This window comes from Pleurodeles waltl, chromosome 7 (genome assembly GCF_031143425.1).
Source record: "Pleurodeles waltl isolate 20211129_DDA chromosome 7, aPleWal1.hap1.20221129, whole genome shotgun sequence".
Lineage (NCBI taxonomy): Eukaryota > Metazoa > Chordata > Amphibia > Caudata > Salamandridae > Pleurodeles > Pleurodeles waltl.
The window spans coordinates 368,587,029-368,614,396 of record NC_090446.1 but is presented as its reverse complement, the minus strand read 5'-3'; the positions used below and the strand labels follow the sequence as shown (position 1 = coordinate 368,614,396).

The 27,368-nt window shown below is 44.7% G+C and overlaps 1 protein-coding gene across 2 annotated transcripts in view; it reads left to right on the top strand.

The window, feature by feature from the left end:
• Nucleotides 1–27,368, top strand: part of ASIP (agouti signaling protein) — a 313,764-nt gene that overhangs the window by 147,859 nt on the left and 138,537 nt on the right. For both annotated transcript variants that reach the window (XM_069243819.1, XM_069243820.1), the window contains exon 2: nucleotides 10,512–10,684. In XM_069243819.1, coding sequence (XP_069099920.1) covers nucleotides 10,512–10,684 — 173 coding nt within the window. The remainder of the gene's footprint in view (nucleotides 1–10,511; nucleotides 10,685–27,368) is intronic.

The following is a 27,368-nucleotide window of genomic DNA, read 5'->3' as shown; positions in this document are numbered from 1 at the left end:
GGTGTATCTGGGGTGAGAGTGGCTGTGAGAGTGTCTGTGTGTGAGAGTGTGTACATCAGTGTTTTAGTGGGTGTGTCAGTGTATACACAAATCGGTGAGTGGGTCTGTGAGTGGGTGTGTGAGAGTCTGAGTGGGTCTGTGAAGGGGTACATAACTGTCAGATTGTGTCTGTGAGTGGGTACATAAGTGTCTGAGTGGATGTGTGAGTGGGACCTTCACACTGAGCAATAGGATTTTTTTTTTCCAGCCCTTTATAGGCTCTCCCATGGTCACTCCTTATTTGACAGCAGCTCCGTGCTTGCTGAAGCATTTTATCTCGATGAAAGCTTCAGTTTTTGACAGCGCTGTCAAAATCTGAAGTGTTTGCTGTGGCTTGGTTGCAACTACAAGCTGCAACCAAGCCACAGCAAACAGCTATGTCCTGGAGCTAGGCAACCCGAGACATAGCAGGAGCCGGCCCTTGGGCTTTAAGTCAATATACATTCATGAACAACATTACCAGCCACTCATGTCATTATTATAGCATTGGATGACCCACAATATGCTGAATTGTCACACTTGTAGAAGAGCGATGGTTAGTAGTTCAATATGTACTGCTGTTGTCAGTGCTGGCAGGGGCAATGGGTGGTGTAGGCTGCAGTGGTCTCACTGGAAGGGCCCTAGCACTTACTTTTTTTCTTACAAATCAAGCACTGATTCGTCTGAGGCAGGACACCCAACAAAAATAGGCAGATGGACTCTCCATCCTATTACAGTGTAAAGCCACTAATACACTCAAGCATGAAAAATGGGAATCTCCGAATAACCCCCATAGTTTCAATATTTACTGTTGCTGGAAGGGCAGTCCTGGTCACTTCTACATCCCTGTCATTATGGCAAGCTTCCAAGCACCAGGTATCCCTAAAGCCAGGGTTCCTACAGGGACCACTGAATCCCACTCTAACCTGGGCACCTGGTTCTTCTTCACTGGGTGTAACCCCGTCTGCTTTTTTCTGTTTATGACTGTAGGAAACTGGGTTATTGATTGAGGGGAGGTGGCACACACCTCAAGTAATAACCACAATCCCAGTTAGGGTGAATCACTTAAGTTACTAAATTAACCTGAGCTTAAACTTGTTGTAGCTATGGTAAATAGCAGACAGGCTTAACTTTGATTTTTATGCAGTACCAAACAATAAGAAAGTCAAAACACAAAATAAGAAAATTGCAAACCAATCTAAACAACAGAGAATACTGTAATATATAAATTGACACCAAAATGGCAAAAGTTCAGTAAAGAGAACAAGAATATTAATTTTTAAACATTAAATAAAAAATTTACTCCAAAAAGCATGAAGCGCTATCTGCAGTAATCTGGTTGCCGTTGACCGGTACCTTGCTGCAAGTTAAGGCAGACTATGATGGAGCACAGTTATAATACTGAAACCAGGTTTGACCTGGTCAGAAGTTTTACCTTTGGACTTAGTCTCTTTAATGGAAGTCAAACATTTGCAGTGAGGCAAGGCAGAAGGCTGAAGAGGGCTCCTTGTCGTCAGATAGCCACTGAACGAGGTCTAGGCGAAGCCATTGACTTGCTGATGCGGAAAAGCTCAGGGTGGGAGCAACCTGAATCTTTGGCCCAGAAGCACTGGGTGTCATTATCAGATCTAGGATTCTCATTTGTGGAACCATAGGTGAAGGTGGGTTATTTGTCTTTTGTTCCAGAAGCACAACACCTTCATCAGCTTGGCTTGGCATGTTGGTCCTGGTCCTCCAGAGATCCTTAGAGCCAAAAGATTTCTAAGTCCCATGCTTCAGGACTTGTTGGAGTAGTAAACTGTGACACCAGCTATGGGTCCAGGACTTTGGGAACAGCACTTGGGGTCAAGACTCACACCAGCAGAAGCTGGCAGCAGGGTCCAAAGGCCAGCAGCAGGGCCCTGGGCAGTTCCTGTTGTCCAGTTGTCAAGTTGAAACTGGTGAGCCATACTCCTGGTGGCCCAACCGCTATATTATGACCCTGACAATTGGACCATCATGGGACTGTGACTGCCATCATGTCACAGATCCCGCTGGGTTGGCAGCAGTCAAAATCATGGTCAGCCACGTCGCCACTGAGCTCTGCACTGTCGTGACAATCATGACTTTATTTTCCACCAGCTTTTTCATGGCTGGGTCCCTGCTATTAAAAGGCTGGCAGAAAGGCAGTGCAGGGGGGGCCTACCCTGCACTCTCAAAATGCACACTGTCTGCTACAGCAGACAGTGCGCATTCAGAGGATGCTGCGGTATCCTCTATGCAACGGCATTGTTTCCACCACGCTGATTGGCAGAAACCTCCTGATACGGAGGTTTCCATCTGTAAACATGGTGAAAACTGTGTAATAAGGCTGGGGGGGACCTCCAGGTCCGCTACGGTCTCCACCCCATGGGTCTGGTGGACCGACTGTAGACCTGCCTAACTCAAAATGAGGCCCTAAGGCCCACATTTATACTTTTTTAGTACTGCATTTGCATTGTTTTCTTACGCAAAATCGGTGCAAACTTACAAAATACAATCGTATTTTGTAAATGTGCGCCAATTTTGCTTCAAAAAACGACGCAAATGCCGTGCTAAAAAAGTCTGGTCTTAACGTATTTTACAGGAGTACCCCTCCAGCTGACACAACACACAGCTCCCGCCACTACTGCTGAATACCAATGAGAGCATTGCCTACTATCATTCACATTCAAACAAATGTGATATTTGGGACTATTCCAGGTCACTTTAAACTATAGATAAGACACAAACATGCTAGTTTTATTGTTTTAGTTTTGAAGTATATTAAATAGTTAAACTATAAACTATCAAACTCTTCTGGAAAATAGACATACAGTGCCACCATGTGGGGAACTTTCCTAAAAAACTCTGTCCTGAATCCAATACAGTATTTGTGTGATCTTTTTGGTTCATTTCTTTTCATAGGAGACATGCATTTGTAGGATGAAATTTAATTTCAGTGTTGCCAATTGGGAGAAAAGAATTTCACTTGGCTGGGACATGGCTGAATATAACCATGCAAATGCTGGGGACCTCTTGCCTAAAGTGTTCCACTCAGAAAAGGTCATGTGAATGCTACCTAGCTCAAATGTAGAGGTTTGTTTTGAGAGGGACAAGGTCAGGCCACTGAAAGCAAAGTGGAACTTTCCTTGCCCATCCTCTGACTGACAAATGACTGCTAGGACTTTGTAAGATAGGTGCCAATGACAAACCAGTGCATCCCTTTGAGCATAAAAGTATGTTGTTGAAACAAGTGGTATGTATAAGACTCTGGGGGAAAGGGGAAGAGGTGTTAGAGAAGGGAGAAGCACTGCAGTAGCCTTGCAGATTTTGGAAACTCCACTGCCCCCTCTGCTGCTTTCCACAATTTACTATGAGACGTTAATTAATATGCAGAATGCTAAAAATAAACCCAATAACGGTAGCGGCAAAATGGAAACTTTCTTGTAGTACTCATCATTGTTGGTTAAACATAATGCATTCCTCGCGGCTTGAGTAAATACCCCAGGAGACACATGGGACATGGAGCAGTGAGAACAGCAGGACTGCAGGAGCTAATCTGGTGCTAGAGGAAGCAGGATTTCTCAAGATGACGACAGGAGCAGAAGGACTTTGAGAAAAAACTGAAAGGAGCAACCAAGACAACATAGCTGCACAAGGAGGAGTAGCCCAGTGCAAACTGGAACAATAGTGAAGGAACTCACCAGGACGGGCTCTGTTTCGCAAAGGGTCCTTGGTTGTGGTGGCTGTGCACTGTCTCTTCCCCACTTAACCTAGAAGTACCATCCTCCAACTACTTAGATTGGGGAAGTCACTGGCTACAGACACCAGGAAGGAATGGGAATGGTCCGAACCCCCACTGGGCGATTCCTCAATGTCTTTTCCATTGTGATTCTGCAGCACTGTGGGGTAAGACAGGTTTGCTAAACTGTCATTTGTGTAATTGAAGACCTTTTTCCAATAAAAAACAGTATGCTTTGAACAGCATCCTGCTTGACTGGAACCCAGTGTAACCTTCTTCTGGCCTCAAGCACACAATCACACTTACACAACCCAGTGGTCCCAGCAATGTTCTGAATACATTGTAATTGTTCTATTGCTGCACCAGGTACGCCCAAGAACAAACCACTGGGAGAATACTAGTGGTGACTTCCTGTTTATCTAAGGGCCTGAGAAAGAATAAGACTTTCCTGTTCAAGCACTGGATATGAAAACAACCAGATAAAATGGAATCGTCATGCTCATTGGACAAACAGTCATCTGACCACACCCCCAGTGATGTAACCTTCTCTGAAGATTTGAGCAGAAGCAGTGCTTAATTTGTGAAATATTTAGGGCCTCATTACGAGTATGGCGGTCATGAGACCGACAAACTCTTGGTGGCAGTCGGACTCCTGGCAGTTCGACCATCATATTATGAACCTGACGTTCGACCCGCCAGGTCCCAACCCACCTCCCCGGGCAATTCCTCAATGTCTTTTCCATTGTGCTCTCTCTTTCCACAATTGCCTTGTTTTCCTTGAGAGTTTCCTTTTCCCAGCATTCGTGGATGGCATGAAGTGCTTACAGTGATGATAATGTTCACAAAGATGGTTAGAACCCCTTACAAGGTGACAATGATCCTGCCTTTGATGCAGCTTATCAGTGGAACTGAGCTGTCAATTGGAAGTAATAGTCTGTCGTACTGACGAAATGAGAGAAACCAGGCTATGCTATCTTGACAGACCCAAGTCAAATCCCTTGGGATTTAACACATTTCACGCTATGGGAAAACAGGGTGGATGCTAACTGGGAAAAGTATGGGACAGCTATTTTGTTGACCTCTAAAGTGTTTCTATATGTTTAGGATGTCTAGGACTTCGTTTTGTCTCCATGCTAAACCATTGCCCAAACACTTTATAGCAGTATTAGGTCAAAAGGAAATGCATGTCTTCTATGGAAGGAAGCAAACGTATGTTCTTCACTTGCATCAGAGTGCCCCCTTGACTAAAATGGTGATGCTTGGCTCATGACCTTTCCAGGGACACAGTTAGATGCAGTTGGACTCCTGTCACAATGTTACTGGAGTGTAAGTAACAAGATGTCTACACTGATGGTGACTGTGGAGGCCTGGCTTATCTTTGAGATGAAAAGATTGGAAAGGTAGCATGTCCAAGTGTATAGCCTACCTTCTCATGCGTCGTGTTAGCCAGGCACATAAGGAGTGCGAGAGACACTTGCGCGCACGTAGCCAAGTGATGGATTGGTCTTCAGTTAATTGGACTAACGAGTTCTGTCTGAAACGTGGCGTCCAAAGTGCGCAAACGATTGAATGCAGCATGCAGTAACTTCTTTAGAGTCTTACAAAATATGTTTCCAAGACAGTGACAAAGCTCAGCCTAGACAAGAAACTATATCCGGGATCTTGACAAGTATTTTACTTCACTCATTTCGTATCTGGAACTCCTCTCCACTGCACGTTCCAGCAAGGCACATCGGAGGTTGTGTAATTATTTCTGCCTAACAGTGCTACCTTTGCCTGCTGACAAGAGCATAGCAGCAACAACCCTGCAGCAGAAGAATCACAGAGGGAACGCGGTCAAATCACCCTGGATTCTGCGTCCACCTTCCCTATCTTGCGTCCAGGTTCGTCTTCAGCGAAGTAGTTTTCTAGTTCCTGGTGCCTTTGTCTGTACTTCTACAGTGTTCAGTGCAGTCTCCTTTTCAACCCCTCTGCCCTTGTGGATCTCTCAATGGATCGAGCCTTGTGGGAACCTCACCCAGAACGAAGTGAGCTCCATAAAATAATTTCACTGCAGAGAGAAGCATTTTCTAGGGCGCAAAGGGCAAACTTATCTGTCTGTCTGCATTTGTGACTTAGTATAACCTTTGAGACAGACGTTTTTCCTACCCTTTCCTGTGCAATACCACTGATTTCCAAAGTCAGCTATGATTAAGGTAGCCCTGCTGAGTTTAATTATAAAGTACTATAGATATTTTCACTCTGTTCTCTAGTCTCTTCTCTTGTATCCATCCTTGCTTCTTTCACCTTGTGTAGAGACAGGGGAATTGACACTTCTTTAACAATCGAGCCCCAGCTGTTTCCCCCACTGGAAAGCATCTGTCATAGGTCTCTCAATGTTCATTTCTTTTTTTTTGCCAGGGCTGCCCCTCACAACCCAGGCACGAACTGTCAGAAATGGACTCAGTGCGTAGAGAGAAATTTCCCACCACATTAGAATAGTTTTTTGACAAAAATAAAACCCGGTTCTGGAGGTTTGTCCCTACGAAACAAAAGAAAATGGTGAGTTGGCCGACATGACATAGCAACCCACCTGGCTTTACGTTTTTGATTAATTAGCTGTAGCCCTGTCAGGAGAAGCACGTTCATGAAAAACAGTACACAAATGTGGATGGACTGCTATTCGGTTGTCAGATGCAGGGCCCCAACCAACCTACCCCAGAGCTTTGGCAGACACCAAAATCTACATCTTAAATCTGCCCCATTTGTAAGAAAAAAACACACTTGAATTGGAGCTTACATTATTTATTTAAATGTTTGACATGCGAATCTTCATATTTTAAACAGAAATGCTGTACAAAGGGGCATGCATGATACTTAGCGTGAGCTGCAGTTATGATAGGGAATGTAACCCAGAGAGGTTGATTGAAACATTCGTGCATAGTTGTGGATTTGTGGGAGATGATCAGCGAAACGAAGCATCAGATAAACAAATTGCATGGTACTCCCTCAGATGGATTTCTTACATGTTTATGCCATGTGCATCTTTGTGTATTCTTTCTCTCCAGTTTCTAGAGATGATTGTTTAGACTCGTTTAAAAGCCACCAGGTGTGGAGAAAGCACAGATATCAGGCAACACAGAGTTACAATAATGTGGTTCTAGCAGATATACCGATCAGAATCTAGAGACAACGGCCCATATTTATACTTTTTGATGCAAATCAGCGCTTGGGCAGATTTGCGTCAAAAGGTTTACCGCCGGCTAACGCCATTCCCATGCGCAAGCCGGGCGCCTTATTTATGGAATGACGTTAGCTGGGGATGCGGCCTGGTTAGTGTCAAAATAAATGACGGTAACCGGGCAGCGGATGCGAAGGGAAGACTCGGGGTTGTGCGCCAAAGAATGGTGCAAGTCAGGTTAGAGTAAAAAATATTGGCTCTAACCTGACTTGAGCCATTTTTTGATGCACAACCCCCCTTGAAATGACTCCTGTCTTAGCAAGTAGTCATGCCACTGTGCCCAATGGCCATGCTCAGGGGACTTCTGTCCCCTGGGCATGGCCATTGGGCACAGTGGCATGTAAGGGGGCCCAAGTCAGACCCCCCTATGCCACTTAAAAAAATAAAAAATATATACTTACCTGCACTCACCATCGGTGGGTCCCCCCATCCATGGGTGTCCTCCAGGGGTGGGCGAGGGTGGAAGGGGGTGTCCCTGGGTGCAGGGAAGGGCACCTGTGGACTGCTTCCATGGTCTCCCACCATGGAAATGAGCCCACAGGTCCCTTAATGCCTGTCCTGACCCAGGCGTTATAAAACTGCGCAAATCTGTCTGGGCGCCATGTTTTAAGGCCCGCCTCGTCCTGTGCGTCATTTTGACGCCAGAGGATAAATAAGGCGCACATGCGTTAGAGTCATTTTTTGCACATGAACGTCTACCTTGCATGTCATTAGCGCAAGGTAGGTTTTCACGTTCAAAAAATGACTCAAACTCCACAACGTTTGCGCTGGACGGGTATAGCACCAAAGTATAACTATGGAGTTAAGTTTGCGCCGAAATTGCGTAAAACAAATGACGCATATCCGGCGCATAAATATGGGCCTGCATGTCTAGGTTTAGATGGGGAAGGTCATAGTGTCAATGATGTAGTGTGGAAAAGTACCATGAACAGATTTGAACACAACTGCCACCAGCTTATACTCTGCCCTGTTTTTAGATGACAGACACCCAGCTCTATGATGAAAGGAAGTTGTAGATGCTTGTTGAAATATTGATGATTGCACAACCCACACCTCTATAAGAGTGTTGAGCTCGGTCCATGATACCTAAGTTCCAAAAAAGTACACTTGGAGGTGATCTTTTGTTTGCTTTTGTGGAGATATCCTGGCAAAGGTCTATGGGAGCTTACCAAAGCATTTACAAAATCTTTAAACGCTGTGCCCCTCAAGCTGCCACTCTTCGTTACTACTGCAACTGACTGACAAGTCAACCAATCAATTAGCTTTATTCGAGCATTAAATATGATCATAAAAGCAAATATATAAAAAACACACATGGTTATAAGACCATTAAAAAACATGCATTAAAATCCTGACCTAGGTACATAGTAAAATCTAAAGATCATGTGACTCCTAACACAGGCTTTTAAGAAATGAACTGACACTAAATCAACTCTCTGGTGAGCGCAGTGCCTTTAGGTGCTGAAGGATGGGTCTACATCTGGTTATCACTGAGCCTTTCAAAACTGGGGTTGGATAGCATCTTGTAAACTAAGAGTAAAACTTACGAAAACACAATGTGCAACTAACTCTGGGAGGAATTTTTGTTACAAGGGCAAACTGGGATGATGGAAGAGGATTCATACTGCCAAAGGTGGAAAGGAAGCTACCATCTAATATAGCCAACCCTAAATGTGGTTAAGAGGACCCTATCTTAGGTGGCGGTCACAAGCTCCAAGTATGGTTTGAGCCCAAGGGTGGTGTGAGTTAATATGTAGTCCTTATTCTTGGTCTTAGTTCTCCAGCTTCTCTTTCTCGCTGCTTCATTTTGAGAAACAATTGCTTCAGCTGGGATCTATCATACTTACACACTCCTTATGGTTGGTGGAAGCAGTTCTGCTTACTCAATAAGTAACACATCCGTTTGACATGGGCAGCCATGGGATTTGAAGACTCATGTTCTATGATAAACAGTCCTCGATAATTCCTATTAAGCAGGGCTCGAAGATTGCTCCAAATGGAGCAGCACAGTAGTAATGGGGCTAAATTAATCTAATCCTCAATGTGCTCCAAGCCAAGCTCTTTGTGCAAAATGAAACTTGGGCTACTTGACGGGAAGACTAAAAGCCGTCTATATACCCTGTTTTCCTCTTTTTGGAGGGCAGAGGCCTTTTTGTAGCCCCACATACCCGAGCCATAGGTTAAAACTGAAAGGCATTTCCGCATATAAATTTCTAAAAGAAAATAGGGGCAATGTTTTTTTTTTCCAATAAAGAAAGCCAGGTTCGAGATGAAACCGATACTGTTAAAACATTGAATTCTAGAGCCTTGTGAATCAAAAGCACCTCAAAGATAGGAAAAATGATTGGCTTTTAATATTGGGTTGTCATTTACCATCAATGTCCGCATTGTGACATTCCTTGATCCACCGGCCCTGTCAAAGTCTTGGGAGCCACATCCAGCTTCAGGGAGGCCATAAAATCTCTATAGCCTTTTATTAGTCATTTCAGGGCTTTAGGAGTTTTACCAAGTAACACGGTATCATTTGCATAAGTGAGGGCAAGGATAGGGATGTCTTTGATTATTGGAATGTCTGCTCCCTTGACCGGCAGTGCCTCTTCTAATTTACTAACAAACAAGAGGAAAAGTAGTGGAGAGAAAATGCACCCCTGGTGCACCCCTTGACCCTTGCTTTGCTATAGTATATTTCTTAATAATGTGATAGGCATTGAGGCATTGTTCTATTGTCCCCAAATCCTCTTAAAACCCATACTGTTGCCTTGTGAGGATGCCATTGTCCTCCACCAAGACTAGCCTCTCTAAGATTATCTTCCCGCTAGCTTGACTATGGAATCTATAATAGATATTGGCCTATAGCAGCTGGGATTACTTTGAGAGCCTTAAAGTCGGTGGTATCCCGGTGCAGTTTAAAGAAAATCACCCAAAGGTGCTTTTTTTAATTGCAATAGAGCGCACACATGCCCCTTTGGCATATGTGTGCTCTACAGGTGCATCTCTATTTTTGGGGTGCACCAAGGGGGGCCTTCTTCCCATTGCCATCCCTAGATTTGCATGTCTAAATAGCAATTTCCTAATAAGAAATCGCTATTTAGGAAATGTAAAACTGGTTCGTTGACTCAAATGCAATGGCATTTCTTAATACGTATTTGCTACTAGCAATTCCTACATTGTAGGAATCACTATTAAGAAATCAGTATCTTGGTACATAGCATTTTGCATTTCTTATGAAGTCACTATTTAAGAAATGCAAAATTGCATTTTCGTACATCTGGCCCTAAGTGAGTATCCCAAGTGGATTCATATTTAACAGGTAAGTAATACTAAAGAGCATCTCAATTTCAATGTAGTACTCCTAGAAAAAAATGTATGTCTCTATTCCAACCTTAGCTAAACCAATACAATGTAAATAATGGGAGGATCAATTATTTGGGGAAGATGGACATCACTCAAAGACCTGTCTTATTTTCAGACCCAATTCTGAAGCTTCAGCCATGATGAACGTACATGCTTACCTCTACTATTCTCTTCCAGGTGGTCCATGATGATTGAGAAGAACCTGTTTTTAAGTCTTTTTGCTTTCTGCATCGTATTCATCCTGGTGACTAATTCCCATATGAATATTGAGGAAAAGACCATCATGAAGCACAGCGCAACTAAGGACATGAAAAAACTGCAAGAACTTCTCCCACCAATCTCAATAGTAGGTCGGTAAAATAAGATTCACTTATTAAAGCCTCTGAGTGGCAGGGGTTTTGAGGTGGAAGAAATTGAAATGGAGAAGCTATTGTCCTGTGCATTCAGAAACATTCATAAAAATCAGATCGTTTGACTGATTTTGCAAGAGGAAATTTTATGTGGTGACACATTAAGAAACCAATGAATTTTATTTGTTACTCTAAAAGGACAGAAACCATGACAGTAACCCTTCATCATAAGCTTTAAATGTGTCTATTTTGAGGATTGAGTACAGTTGAAATTCCAGCATTATTGAGGGATTCTACGTCAGAACAGGTTAGGTGTTACCATTCAATCGTGATATGAGTATTTTGTTTGATGGGAATTGTTCAAACATTAATGTTCTAAACTTCTGTAGACGTTCCCTCATTCTTTGTACCTGCTGAAATGATTGGTTTCAGAGCAAGATAAACAGAAATAAATATAATTTAGCGTCAGCTCTCCTTTTAGAAAACAGTACATACAATAATAATTACGAAGACAACAAGTCTCGTTTACAAGTCAGAGTGCTTCTTGGTTCATTGGCTACTGTATTTGGGTATGGGTAAATGTATCAGTGCGTGAGTGTGTGAAGGTGGGGGTCATTTATTGGAAGAATGGCTAGATGAGTGAGTGAGAGAGCACCGATAGTTGCCTCCATAATGGATTGGCACATGGGTGGATGAATAGGTAACACTACATGATTGGATAAGTGACTGAGTGCAAGAATTAATTGGCAGGGAGTTGTTTAAAATGTTGAAATAGCCTGGAGGCATGGCTTGCTATCACTGAGTAATAACCTGGGGCTCTCTGTTCCTCAAATAATCAAATATTGTCATCACACACCACCCGCTCCTTTACTTGTGAACACCAAGCGGTGCATGCAAATGGATGCTAGTAATATAGAGTCAACCATGATGATAGGTCCAGTATTATTATACCAAATGCTAGCACCATTCGTGCATGGCCAGCAATAGCTAGGGGTGGGCATCATCATGGGTATCTACTGTATGCTTTCATTTACATTTATTTTGACAGAACCATGCATTGTGCTGGAGATTCAGCACCAACATCCCGCAGAGGACCACATTACACAACATTTACCACCATTATTCAAAGTTCATCATCATCATATCAAAGGTTGACCGTATCATGTCAGAGACTGACCTAATATCCACAGAGTAGGTTATCAAAGTCCGGAAAAACTTTTTTCGGTCTAGCTACACCACAACAATATGAAAAAACAATAAATACATACGGATTAATACATACCACAATGAGATCCTACGGCAAGCAGTTTGGTATTAAAAAACGTTAAATACCATTAAAGAGAGATGATCATAAAAACATAGGGCCATATTTATACTTTTTGACGCAAAACTGCGCTAACGCAGTTTTGCGTCCAAAAAATTAGCGCCGGCTAACGCCATTCTGAAGCGCCATGCGGGCGCCGTATTTATTCAATGACGCTAGCCGGCGTTAGCCGCCGGCGCTGCCTGGTGTGCGTGAAAAAAAACTACGTACACCAGGCAGCGCCGGCGTAGGGGGATATGGAGCTTGGGCGCCAAAAAATGGGGCAAGTCAGGCTGAGGCAAATTTTTCGCCTCAACCCGATTTGCGCCATTTTTTTCGACTCCCAACCCCCATAGAAATGACTCCTGTCTTAGCAAAGACAGGAGTCATGCCCCCTTGCCCAATGGCAGAAGTCCCCTGGGCATGGTCATTGGGCATAGTGGCATGTACGGGGGCACAAATTAGGCCCCCCTATGCCACAAAAAAAAAAAAAAAAAAAACACTTACCTGAACTCACCTTAATGTCCCTGGGATGGGTCCCTCCATCCTTAGGCGTCCTCCTGGGGTGGGCAAGGGTGACAGGGGGGGTCCCTGGGGGCATGGGAGGGCACCTCTGGGCTCCTTCCGAGCCCACAGGTCCCTTAACGCCTGCCCTGACCAGGCGCTAAAAAACAGCGCAAAAGCGGCCGTACGTCATTTTTTTTGACCCGCCCACTCCCGGGCGTGAATTTTGCCCGGGAGTGTAAATACGGCGCACATGCCTCGGAGTCAATTTTTTAGACGGGAAAGCCTACCTTGCATATCATTAACGCAAAGTAGGTGTCTAACGCCAAAGTATAAATATGGAGTTAGTTTTGCGTCGGAATTGCGTAAAAAAAAACGACGCAATTCTGGCGCAAACAGAGTATAAATATGCCCCATAGAGTCCCTTACAGCTACAGGCAAATAATAAAAGTATGTCAATTGCTCGATAGTCAGAGTCGCCCTCTACTTGATAACACATTGAATGAGTCAGTAAATAACATATTTTCACAGAGGTAATAGTCTGTAAATAATTGAAAGCTGCTGAGCAACATCAGATGTTTGCTGCTTTTTAAAAGGTAACTAGTAATGTTTTCTCAGCAATTAATAAGATTTACAGAAGAATATAAAATGAATTGTGCTTTGAGCAGAGTAGTCGTTGCAGTGATAGGCAGGTAGGCTGAGGAAGTGGGTGCCCTGACGAGAAAAGGAAACCAGAAGGTGCACTGTGCATAGTCTGAGTCTAACAAAAACCTGTGGTGCTGATTACACACCCATGTTAGGTAATGTTCAATGCCAGTGTTTAACAAATCTGCATAAACGCCTGGACATTTGGCATTTCAACCACCCTCTGAATTCTCTCTTCCGTTCGACTGGCTAAAATAAATGTTCTTTAGAGAAGTGTGGGAGACAGCTGTCCCACTGCTAGGAGAAGTAAACAGGTGTTGGACTTGGCCCTTTTTACATGGTCATCCCCAAACTTTTTGGCTTCCTCCTTTTATTTTTTCTGACCCTTTTTGCTGACTTTAGGACTCTGAGCACTTTACCACTGCTGATCAGTGCTAAAGTGCATGTGTTCTCCCTTCTAAACTTGGTATGACTGGCTTACACCTGATTGGCACATTTAATTGACCTATAAATCCCTTGTGCAGTGGTATCCCTATACCAAGGGCATGTAAATTAAATGCTACTAGTGGGCCTGCAGCACAGCTTTCCCACCCACAGAAGCAGCCTTTCAAACCTATTTCAAGCCTGCTAGCGCAGGGCCTGCATACACAATTTACTGCCACAGGAACCTGGTATCTAAATTTACTTGCCAGGTCTGGAACTCCCCTTTTACTACATATAAGTCACCCCTAAGGTAGGCCCTAGCTAGCCCTATGGGCAGGCTGCTATGCATGTAGAAGGCAGGACATGTGCCTGGTTGTGTGGCCTGTCCTGGTAGTGACAAACAGCCTATTTGGTTTCTCACTGCTGTGAGTGCTGCCTTGCTCACAGGATTGCATTGGAAAAGACCCTGCCTTAGGTCTAGTGGGTATTGTCTGATCTATGAGGTGTAGCGTACGCATGTTTGGTAGGGTTGCAATGGTGGTGAGAAATGCTGCTTACTGGTGTAGGTGGATTTTTTATTACCATTATAGAAATGCCACTTCTAGAAAGTGAGCATTTCTCTGTGCTTATGACTGCTGTTTTGCAGCTTCACCCTAGTCCACATCTGGGGCAGAGTGACAACTGGGCTTTGTGCATACTTTTCAGACAGCCTGTACACAAAGAGAGTGGAGGTGTCACAGAGGTGCATCTGCATACTGAAAGGTCTTCCTAGGCTGAGAGAAGAAGAGGCGGGGCACACCTGCATTTGTAAAGTCTGTGCCCTGGCCTCACACAAAGGGCTTGTTTATCCCAATCTGGTGTATGGAGCCTGTGCAGAAGGAGAGAGGGGACACTCCCAGAACCAGTCGGAAATGGTTTTAACCTCTTCTCCCCCTCTTTGTAAAAGTTGTGCAAAACTGAGTATAAGTACAAGTGGTTTTCCCATGTTAGAGAGACACAAGAAGAGACACTGGACTGGACACAGAATGCTGTTGGAGGGACTCACCAGGAACCGCCTTGGACTGCTGATATTATGCTGACCTGTGACCTCCTGGGTCACTAGGAGGAACTGCCTGACTGCACTCCCTTGTGCTAGCCTGCTTTCTTGGGCCCTCCGACTCAGTCCCCCACTTTTCTGTCTCCAGGGACTGGGTGTTGAGGCCCCTGATTCCCTGCAGCCTTCCTTGTCTCCCAGCACTGAAGAGCTCTGCAACTGAGTAGTGCTGTAGCACAGGAAGTCTCTCTGGCCATTTCTACTCTTGCAAAAGGAAAACGCTGTGGGTGTGCTGCACCTTTAGCGCGTGAAGAAAGCTTTATGTTTTAGGGCTGAGGAGCACAGGACGAGCGCTTAGCTGACAGGCCTGTCTTCCCTTTGGTGCAGGGAAATCCATGTCCCCTAATGTGCGATCACTGCCGCGGCCTGAGTGAGTTGTAAGGAGCCGCAGGCTGAGGCGCACGTATGAAAGTGCCCCCGGGGCACTAGTAGAAACTGCCTTCTGGCAGCTCATCTTTGTCGCGGCCGGTATGGGTACAATGGACTGCATGGACAAGGATCCCTTGGCAAGAGGACACCTGCCGTTCGGGCAGGAGAGAGAAGATCCTTGCTGACCTGGAGGCCGTCCCAGGAGGAGGCGCATGGCCTCCATAAACGAAGTACGGCTGCATTTTTATCGTCCCCCCAGCTGTCAAGGTGCTGCTGTAAGTGAGATGCCCACAGAGGGCTTCCCTCAGCTCACATACCTCTTGGGGAGCGTTGGTAATCTCAGTGGCAGGACGGCAAGCGGAATCCTGGTCAGAGGACCCGTCCCTGCAAAGCTTCTGGGGGAGCTGTATTTTTTTGATGTAAGCACACAGCAGGATTAGCGCCCTAAAGACTTTATTGCCCTACCCCTAAAAGGAGCGCAGGAGCTCCTGCACTTTACTGGGTGTGTTCAGATACCACCCCTAGTGGAAAGGCCGTGCATGGGCATAAGGCCCAGCAAATAGACACATAGGGAGTTGCACTGTCTGTGTATTTGGGATAACATCCGAGCTTTCATGCCAATGTGCTCTTCCATGATAGGTGCATTTATGAAAATGTCCTAGCATTTTGAAGTAATATATGTTTATTATGACCGGTTCATTGGTGGTAATGTGTTAATTATGACATGCGTTTATGGTGTAATGTTTTCAATACTTGCCACGTGTTCTCTGATGTTCCTCTTATGAGCATTTTATGATGGTATTATGACGTGAATTATTTTAGTAATGTTTACCTGACTACTGCTTATGTTGCAGGATAACCAGTAACCTTTGTGTTTTACGTGACCACTGCTGGCTATTGCAGAGTACTAGTACTGTGTAATGTTGTGACAACTGCTTGGGGAGCAGGGTATTACTGACATGTTGTGTTTGGTTTAATGATGTTGGGTACAATACAGTTTATTTGTATATAATTTGATGTTGTGTTTTCTTTGTGGTGGGGATAATGCTTCACGTGTGTTGTGTTGTGCAATCACTTTACACATTGCCTCTGGGATAGGCCTGACTGCTCGTGCCAAGCTATCAAGGGGGTGAGCAGGTGTTATCTTGAGTGCAACTCCCTTGCCCTGACTAGAGTGGGTGGGATCTGCCTGGCTTAGGTGCATACCCTAGCCAACCAGAAACCCCATTTCTAACAACAGGTCTTCCCATTCCAGGCTCAGGCAAGTGTCATGAATGTACCCTATCCAGGGACTTGTCTGGCATCAGTCAAGTTTCAGACAGTGAACAAGCACAGTCCCTTTGAATGAAGTCTGGCTCCTAGACCAGATTCTAAGCCACAATAGAAGTGGTTGTAACCTTATGATGTCATTTGTGTACCCAATCCCAGCCTCAGAGTGGCATAGGCGTTATCACAATGTGTGGGTGACCTCAAGTAGGAACCAGAATGTTGGCTGCTGAATATGATACTGCCAATTTGAGCGTCACAGACATCAAGCAGCCTCATCCTTTCCTTCTTTCTCTCTATTGCAAAAACGTGAAATAACAACTCTTAGTCACTGAGGCAGTTAGACAGGGGGCCAGACGTGCTCATGATGCAGTACAGGCCCGGTGATAGAAGGGTGCCGCTGAAATTGCTGCAAGCAGGATGCAGAGACTTGCAAGACAAAGGATTCTGATTGGCACCAATCCCATTTAAATGGGTCACCAACAAGGTATTCCACAAACCCTTAGCTCCACAGGGGCAGGTTCACAAGTGAAATAGCTTAAGTCTGAAAGCTTCCTGCAGATGGAATGGGGGGATGCAGCAAATACGTGGTGTGTAAGTCTGCACTGACTTTTGCAGTTTCCAGGACAGTATAGCCGTAGAACAACTCAGAAGCATTTTGAAAGCCATACCCAATCCAAGGAACAACCTCTGAGGCCCTTCAGCCAATACAAATTGAGAACTGTCCCAAATACTCCAATGATGACAAGAGTTTTCCCCAACAAACCCAAGGTCATCTCGCTTTTTGCACCAGTATTTGAATATGTTTCCTTTTATGTGATTGATTGCAAGCACCTACATCCCAGAGCTTTGGCTCTGCTACCCGCTATTACAGGACTTTTTTTTTGGAGTCATAGCAAACCATTGACTTCAGTCTTAAAATATCAGACTTTCCAAGGAAATTCTCAAGTTGGTAGTTAGCCCAACTGCAAAGCATAGAGAAAACAAGAACCGACAATGCCAATCATTTGGGGCCACATGTATAAGGCATTTTTCTAGTCACAAACGGGCCAATTCACAGAATTGGCCCGTTTGCGAATAGAAACATGTATTTGGGGATTTACAAAGCCGAAAATGCAATTCAGTAATTTGTTACCAAATAGTATTTTGGGTTTTGCAATTGGTATTAGGAAGGAGCTTGTTCAGGGTGTCCCTTCCAAATACGAATATGAATGGTTTGTATGATTGTTTTGCGGTCATGAATGAAGTCACAAACCAATCACAGTGAACACCAATTTCAAATTGGTGCTAACTCATTCGCAAATGGGAAGGGGTCCTCATGGGATCTCTTCCCCTTTTATGAATGGTAGCGAAAATATTTTTTCACTGACCACTGCCTACCCTGAAAAAAACTGAAAAGAAAACTTTTCATTTTCGTTTTTGAAATGCATCCCGTTTTCCTTTAAGGAAAACAAGCTGCATTTTTAAAAAACTGCTTTATTTAAAAGCAATCACAGACATGGTGGACTGCTGTCCACAGCAGGCCGCCATCCCTATGAGTGTGGCCAGTCCCAATGGGGTAGCAAATTGCGACCTACCTCATTAATATTAATGAGGTAGGTCATTTGTGACCCCATTGGGAATCGCTAAATAAGTCTGAGACACATTTGTACATTTCATTTTGGGAGTCTCTAATTGCGATTCGCAATGAATCGCAGAGACTCGCAAAATTAAATGGCCGTACATCTGGCCCTTAGTCTTCTATATATTAAAAAGTTGTTCTCAAGATTGAGTAATACATAGAAGAGATATCACACTCTGCACCTGTGTTGCAATTATGTGTAGATTTTCAATTAAAAAAACCACAGTAAATAATATTAATGGAAAGGGGAGTGAAAGCATTGAGAGGCAAAGGAGATATGAGGTAGAATGGGGTTAAATGAGCTGTCTAGGGACTGGGGAAAAACAAGGGTGATGGAGCAGGACAGGATCAATTAATCAAACAGGGGTGTGTGAGCCTCAAGCACAGGATTTGTTGGGGTGGGGGCAGAACTGCATGGTTCGTGCTGGTAGAGTAATTTCAGGGTGTGAGTGTATGTATCACGGAAAGGTTTACGGCAACAGAACATGATCTGATGGGCCAATAACCAGATTTACACAAGGGTAGACCAAGAACGAATTCAGGTTTGGGCAATGCAGAGCTCAGTGGGATGAAGCGCCTAAGGACTTGATAGGGATAAAACGTAGATCCTGGAGGGTGAAGTAGAGGAGGGCGGAATAGCACAGAATATTGGGGTGGAGTAGTGCAGCCAGCAGCAGCAAGGAAGTGGGACATTGGAATGGAACGGGATAAGCAAGAGGGCAACGGTAAAGGAAACGAAGCACCAGCACGTTCGAGCCATACCTGAGCTGGGGCCGGTTATCCGTGAGCAAATTTCACTCTGCTGAAAGCATCCCATCTACCCACAGAAAAGCCACATTTCTAATATTACGTGCTGCTCAGATACCAATGCAAAGTAGTAAAGGCAATTTGCATTCATCTTACCGATGTGCCCTCACTGGAGAAACTAAACTCCTCACTTTCCGTGAAGTGTAATCGAATCATTTATTTTAGCAATGGTGCGATATGGGTGAAATGGACGGAATGTTCTCTAGTAAAGCAGAATATCCCTATGTCTTGCCGGGCCAAACATTTGTGCGACGTTAACATTTTATTAGAAGCAATGGAAGCACCATGCAGTGGCACCCCATCACCATTGAAACTGAATCCCTTTACCGTTTCAGTCCTGAATAGTGCTTCTGCAACATGAGTGACGGCCGCTAACGATAATGCAGTAACACAGTGAAATTCTGAAGGTTGAAGAGGGTGAACTCAGCTAGAGTCCACACAGCCTGTCCCAAGTTCACCTCGCTGTAGCTCACTTTTGTGTTCATACCTAAATATGTCTTCTTGAGTAGGGGTTAATATGTGGAGACAGGGGCTGTTTGATCTCATTGAGGGGTTGTGGTAATTTAAGACATGGGGGGCATAGAGGGTGTTAGACTGCCTTGTACTTTGCTTTCAACTGCTGGTGTTTCACTTCTGCTCTTGCTCCCTGTGGCACGGATATCTTACTGCTGTGCTGTCTTGTTTGTGTCTCCAGAGCACTGCAAATAAGGGGCTCCTAACAGGCAAAGGCCTCTATTGTGTGGTTCAAGATGGTGTTTTGGTAAGTATAGAGTTGGTGTAGGTTTTAGTCTAGGTATTGGAGGGTCCACCGCAGTGTCAGTTCACTGCCTCTCGCGTGTAATTAAAGGCTGATCATGTGAAGGGCTGCCGAGTCACGGAGCCTTAGGGGGTTATTACAAGTTTGGAAGAGGTGTTAATCCGTCCCAAAAGTGACGGTAAAGTGACGGATATACCACCAGCCGTATTACGAGTCCATTATATCCTATGGAACTCGTAATACGGCTGGTGGTATATCCGTCACTTTTGGGACGGATTAACACCTCCTCCAAAGTTGTAATAACCCCCTCAGTGTAGTATCTTCACCTGCAGCTGGTCTTCCCACAATCCACATGAAGAATTTAAAGCAATTCAGCAACCTAGGGCACACTATGATATCACTTTGCAACAATTAGTATTTCAAAGACGTTGAAAGTGGGCAAAGAGTTGGGAGTCAATCCAGTATGGGGCCCCTTAATTTGTCTCCTGTTAGATCTGTCAGCCTTAAGATGGCCTTCCATCAAAGGTTTTGCCTTACTCCTCCATTTTTTGCAGATCTTATTTATATTGGCCTTGGGACTCTATAAACTTTACCACTGCTAACCACTGCTAAAGTGTGTGAGCTCCCTCCATTGGCTTACACCCATTTGGCACATTTAATTATTTACTTGTATGCCCCTAATATAGTGCTACTACTTGTACCCAGGGCCTGTAAATTAAATGCTACTAGTGGTCCTGCAGCACTTACTGTGCCGCCCATTTAAGTAGCCTCATAAACATGTCCTAGGCCTACCATTGTGGCCTGGGTATGCAGTTTATCCTGTCATTACAACCTGTCCAAATAAACCTTTTGCCAGACCTAACCATTTCTTTTTAATACACATAAGTCAGCCCTAGGGTAGATCCTAAATAGCCATAGGGCAGTGTGCAGTGTAGTTAAGAAGCTGAACATGTACATTTAAGTTTTACATGTTATGGTAGTGAAAAACTCTTAAATTCGGTTTCCATTATTGTAAGGCCTGACTCTACCATAGGATAAAATTGGTTTAACTTAATACATTTAAAGAAGGTAGGAATATCAAGGTTGCTGTCTAAAGAATTGTATTTTAAACCCCTCTTAATCACAACGTTGGATTTTAAGTCATATTTCTAAACATGCCACTTTTAAAAAGTTGGCATTTTCTTGTCCCAACCATTTGGTGTCTGCAGCCTGCATTCTGAGTAATATGGCTTGGTGGAGCTGGCAGTTGGTCTTTGTGTATTGCTCCACGATAGTGAAACAAAGGGCAATAGGTAGTGGCATGATGGGGTATCTCCGACTTGATGAAGGGGAGGAGCCATCACCTATCACACTTGCACATCACAAAGGTTCTACCTGGCAACACTCACAAAGGGTTTGACATTAGGATTGTGTGACCCCAGATCAGCAAGGGGCAGGGAGGCAGGGAATTTCAAATACCTCTGGGTGTGGAAACCTCCAGAACCTTCTTCTATTTCAAAGCTTGTTCCAGGTATAGATATTGGACCCTAAGAACCAACTCTTCAGGACACATCTGGACCTGTGAAAAACTCAAAAGGACTGCTGTGATGCTCTGGACAGAAAAGACTCCAACTACCTGTTTAGGATTTTTAGCCACACCAGTGGGTGGGCTCAGCCAGATCTAACCTCCAAAAATCACTTTCAGCGATGTTGGATTTTTGAAGACTGTTGCTCCCTAGGATTGATTTTTGCTACACTTCCCAGGAAGTGGTCATCCAAGGGGGGAGGAGACTGCCTGTGATTGGACAACAAGGACCCCCCTGCTTTCCACCCCAGAAGCAAGAATAAATATGGCATAGCTGCACCCACAACTCAGATCTCTAAAAGAAACAAGGCAAAGAAGAAGAAAGACTGCCCTGCTGGACCCCTGGCCTGCATCTGGACACTGCACTCTGAAAGACAGCACCCGCTGCAAACTTGGGCTTCACCACTAAAAGGACTTTGCCTGTCCTCTACTGCTTCAAGAAGGGACTGCCTGTTTGCTACAGATACAAAGGAGCAGCCCAGAGTCCCCTGCATCAAGTCCTGCAAACAGAGCCCAGCTGACCAATATCCAGTGGCCATTTGAGGATTCTGAGGAGGTGCATTCTGGGAATTGTAGTCTCAACTCCCAAGGAGCAGCTCGGAGCTTCTAGAATCTTGGATCAAATTGTGGACCCTTCAGGGGCCCAAAAGGACCTCTGGAGGAAGATCCAGATGTTTGGAGCAACTCCATAAATTGAAGAGGTGAATTATGGGAGTTGTAGTCCAAGGCCCCAAGAGGCAAAACCGAGCCTCTGAACCCTTGGTTGGTGCTGTGGACTACTTTCTTGAATCAAGAAACACTTCTGAAAGTAAGTGTAACAGTGTCTCCTCATGGGCCGCCTGAACTCTGGACTTTGCTCCTGTCCAGTGTGACCGTTTTTAACCCTTTGAGTGCTAGTTGCTTCTATGAGTTAGAAAACATTAATTCTTTAAAAATTCATATCTCTGGTTCCCCTTATCCGATTTTAATCATTTTGGTATCATTTTAAAGATGAAAATATAATCAATTTTCAAAATTGGTATTGGATTTTTATTGTGTGTTGTGTTTTATTCATTTACTGTTTTGTGATTTTTAAATGCTTTACACACTTCTCTCCGAAGTTAAGCCTTGTCACTCGTTGCCAAGCTACCAAGGGTTGAGCTGGGTTTAATTTATTGAGACCTAAGTGGACCCACGTGGGGGTTAGTGGCCTATTGGTAGGTATAGGAATTTACCTCCCCTTACCAATAATCCACTTTCTAATATTTTTGGTGTGCAGTGGTGGGATCCATTAAGTGTGTTTAAAGTCACAATACAGTTTTAAGTGAAATAAGTTTTAAAAAACCTCTCAATTGACCTAGAGCAAAGGTATTTTTGACTTTAAAAATGTTGACTCATTTTTTAATTACTTAATTTTTCATTTTTCTAAATTGTTCTGATCAATTGGTGCCAAACATTTTTTAAGTGACACAAAACTTAAGGGAGACCAAGGAGCTTGATCTGACTAGCCTACCCACACTCTCTGCAGCTGAGCTTAGGGCGTTGTGCAGAAAGTGGGGGTTAGCTGTTGCTAACAACCTTAGGAAGGCTGTGATGATCAAGTCCCTTACAGCCTGGGTAATGCAGATAGAGGCAGAAAAAGCTCCAGAGGTCTTCAGAGGTAGGAAGGGAGAGGGAAGACGGCCTCTCCAACCTCAGGAAGAGGAGGACGATTGCCAAACTGACATTTCAGCAGCTAGGGCTCCATTCAGAGCTAGTAGGAGGGGAGGGTTTGTGGCATCTGACAAGAAGAAGCAGAACTGGACCTCAGGGAGAGGGAACTTGAGGCACAGGTAGCCCACATAGCTTTGGAGGCTGAGAAGTTGGCCCTAGAGAAGAAGTGGGCAAAGATTGAACAGAGAGATGGTGGCAGCGACAGAGAAGTTGAGGTGTCCATGGGTGGTGGGTGCTATGCCAGGTTACCTAAGTCAGTTGGTCCTACTTATGTAGAGGGGGATGACATAGACAAGTAGTTGGAGGCCCTTGAGAGGTGTCTCAAAATGAGAAGAGTTAAACTCCATTATTAGGGTTCACTCCTATGGGAGTTGGCTTCCAATATCTGGGAGGTATAGGCTCCTGGCCCTAGGCTGGGTGGAAGCAGATTCCTATGCCAGCATGAATAGGTGCTTAACCAAGAAGTTTGGTCTAACCCCAGAGCAGTACAGAATGAAGTTCAGGAACACCCAGAAGGTCAATACCCAGACTTGGGTTGACTTTGTAGAAACCTTACGTAAGGCAATAGAGGACTGGATACATGGTAACAAAGTAAATACTTATGAGGGGTTACACAATTTGATTATTAGAGAGCACATCTTGACCAAATGTATCCAAGAAAGGTTACACCAGCATCCAGTGGACTGTAAGCTGACCAACCCCAGAGAGCTGGAGGAGTCTGCTGATGAGTGGTTGAGAACCAGAGTGGTTGTCAAGTCCCGGGGGGAGACTCCAAGAAGGGGGGATGCGGTCCCCAAAAACCTAAGGAGGGAGGTGGTAAGCCCACCACAGAGACTCCCTTTGTATCCCAGAACGCTAAGAGGGAGGGGAATAAATCCCACTCCCCCTCTGACAAGCAGAGGGACGGAGACCTAGGGTTAAAGAAGCTCTTGGACAATAAGGCCTGCTTTGACTGTCAGCAGACAGGTCACTTCAGATGAGATGCAGCCTGTCCAAAGAAGGTGGTTCGCACTGGGCTGTTCAGTGTAGCCATGGAGGGGATTCCTCCAATGATAAGGTCCTCATAGCATTGGGCTGGGAGACAGGTCCAGATGGTAAGCTGGTGATCCCTGAGGGTAGGAGTAGGCACTTTCACCCCATTCAGGTGAATGGGATCCCTACCACTGGCCTGAGAGACACCTATGCCAGTCACATTATGGTGAGTGACCGGTTGGTGACCCCAGACAGCTATGTCAAAGGGGAGACCAGGAAAGTCAGGATATCCACAGGTGCAGTCACTACTAAACCTGTAGCCCTAGTACCCTTAGAGAGAGAGGGTATCCTTAACTGGTTTAGGCCGGTGGTCTGTGCTGACCTGCCCCTAAATTGTATCCTAGGCAATGACCTCCCAGAGGTGAGTCAGGTCCCAGATGGGGTGGTAGGCCAGAGCACCCACACAACCCAAAGTCCTGGTGAGCCTGTACCTACAGTTAGGAGACAGGGGTTCCCAAGAAAAGGGGAGAAAACAAAGAAGGGTTGGAAACTCTTAAAGAGAGTTCCAGAGAGCCAAAGGTCTTCTGCCCCAGTAGGGGGGAGCCCAGAATTGGCACTGGTGAGGCCTCACCTGACCCCAACGAAGTCCTGAGTAGTCATGTAGCTTTCCAGATTCAGGGTGTTACCCCTGCACTGACAGAAGGGAGCGTGGAAAGAGGGTGTCTGCCACAGGATGTGGTAGTCCCCCACTCTCAACAACCAGAGGGGTAACAGGACCCCACAGATGCCCTTAAAGCAGTTCACCCACCTGTCAGTGGAGAGCTCAGGGTGTGGTTCTGGGGGATGACAGCTGTCAGTAGCCTCTGCCAAGTGCTGGCCTTCATGGCAGCCCTGCACTTGGCCATAGAGGCAGACCTCAGGGCCAAAATTAAAGTACATCCCTTGACCCGATTAATCATGGTGGGGTTGCTAAAGTGTTGGGTGACTTCTTTAAGTAAGCTAGGTGTTGCCCTAGCAAAGTTAGGGGTTAGGAAGGTGGGCACCTCACTACCCAAGTTGTCAGAGAGAGAGGAGGGAGACCTCACTTGAGGGAAGATTCAGTTTAAAGAGGGTGCTTTCACTGTTGGGATGGGTTCACTACGCAGACGGAGTAACCATGACAGGATGGTGTAAGGCAGAGTAGGTCCTGCAAAGGGACATCCAGTTTTCCTTGCTGTCTTCCTCGTCTGACAAGCCAGAAAGATTCTCCCGGGGTTGGGCTGAGTCTCCTGGGCTTGTGGGCTGTGGGGGGCTTGTGTGAGAAAACAGGGCTGATTACATAGGTCCTCTCACTTTTTGCACCCATTCACGTTTTGCTGGTGTTTTCCTGACTCTGATGGTACCCTTTATACTGCTAACCAGTCCCAGGGCCTGTGCTCTGTGCAAAATGAGTATGCAAATTAGGCTAATTATAATTGGCTATGTCAATCTACCTATAAGTCCCTAGAATATGGTAGGCCATGTAGGTTTAGGGATCCCAGCATAGGTTGTGCACCCATAGGTGCACTGCAGAGGTACCCAGTGTCCTTTTGAAGGCAGGCCTGCGTTGCTTGATGCTTTTAAACTAAAGCTACATGCAAATTCGACTTTGAAATTAAAAGTACTTCGAAAGTCTTAAACTACCTCATTTTTACATATAAGTCACCCTAAGGTGTGCCCTATGTGCACCTAGGGTTGGGTGCCATGTAACTAGAAGTAGGGACCTTATAAAAATTGTTTGAGAAGCCCTCCCTTGCGGTATAATAGACACATTTATTTTCCCTCTCTGTAGGGGACGGACTCCATAGGCTAAAATGTAGAGACTTTATTTTAATTAACAAAGTCCCCATATGTGCCAGATACCTGGAGTTTGGTTCAAATTATTTTTTATAATAAATCCCACAACATGCAATTCTTGGATTTAATATAACTAGTTCAGATAAAGCATTTTAAAACTCTAACTGAAAGTTGCCAACTTCAGCTCTGTAGTGCCCTTCTCTGATTGGCCAGCCTCTATCAGCCTGGCCAGGCTGCTCGATGAGGTGTGAAGTGGCCTGGGCTAAACACAAAAGATGTACCTGAGGGAGGAGATCTGCCTCAGCAGATGGTGAAACAGCATTGGGGAGAGCAGCCAAAAGAGGGAGGGACATGCTTGTGATTGGACAACCAGGACCCTCCCCCCTGTTTTCCACCCTAGGAGCAAGGATGGATATGGCAGAGCTGCACCCACACCTCAGATAGCTAAAAGGAACAAGACAAAGAAGACAAAGGACTTCTCTGCTGGACCATTGACCTGCACCTGGACACTGCAATCTGAAGGACTGCACCAGCTGCACACTTGGGCTTCACCACTAAAAGGACTTTGCCGGTCTTCTATTGCTTCAAGAAGGGACTCCCTGTTTGCTACAGGTACAAAGGAGCTGCCCAGAGTCCCCTGCATCAAGTCCTGCAAGCAGAGCTCAGCTGACCAGTGTCCAGTGGCCTTTTGAGGATTCTGACCTGGTGCATTCTGGGAATTGTAGCCCCAACTCCCAAGGAGCAACTCAGAGCTTCTGGAACCTTGGATAAAGTTGTGAACCCTTCAATGACCCAAAACGGACCTCTGGCAAGTTGACTGTTATTGAAATCCTGGAACCACTATCACCGAAGCAGAGTCACTTAAGGTTCACTGAAACGCCTATTTCAAAGGATTCGGGCAAAACAATAAAAGCACCTACAATATGCATGCTTCAGCTAATTTTAATATGCAAATAAGAAGTACAGGATGGAATACACTTTCCAAGTGCCCTATTAGGTAAAGGAATAAGGCAATTATTAAATTATTCATTGTTTGAAGAGAGGACTAATAGAAATGAAGCTGCCCTGGAGATATCACCATTTGATGTTTTAAAAGAACTGTGGGAAACAAAACTATCTGTGTTGTCCTAAAGAAAGTGGTTCTTAACAAATATATCTGCCAAAACATGTTGACATATTGAAATGCAGAATCTGCTGTACACTGGGAAGCTTTGTATGAGAAAGTGATATGATCATAGATCAAGTAGCAGGTTTGCAGATTTTCAATAGACCATTTGATATGTCTTAGTTGTTATCCCTTGTTTCATTGTTTTGATTTTATGTTTCTGTGTTTCTTTCATTTATCGTGGTGCTTATGTTTTTTTCATCTACTTATGATGACTGGATTTATAATATAACAGAATATATGTATATATTCCAGGAGGTTATATATATATATATATATATATACACACACACACATACACACACACATATATATATATATATATATATATATATATATATATATATATATATATATATATATATATAACCTACTGGTGGTAGGTAGTGTAACTATAACTACAGTAGGTAGTTAGAGTTCGGACCCTGTTTCCATAGATAAAGGCCCGTATTTATACTCCGTTTGCGCCGAATTAGCGTCGTTTTTTTCGACGCAAATTCGGCGCAAAACTACCGCCATATTTATACTTTGGCGTTAGACGCGTCTAGCGCCAAAGTATGGGCAAATAGCGTCATTTTTTTGCGTGAACGCCTTCCTTGCGTTAATGAGATGCAAGGAAGGCGTTCCCGTCTAAAAAAATGACGGCGACGCAAATGCGTCGTATTTATACTCCCGGGCAAAAATCACG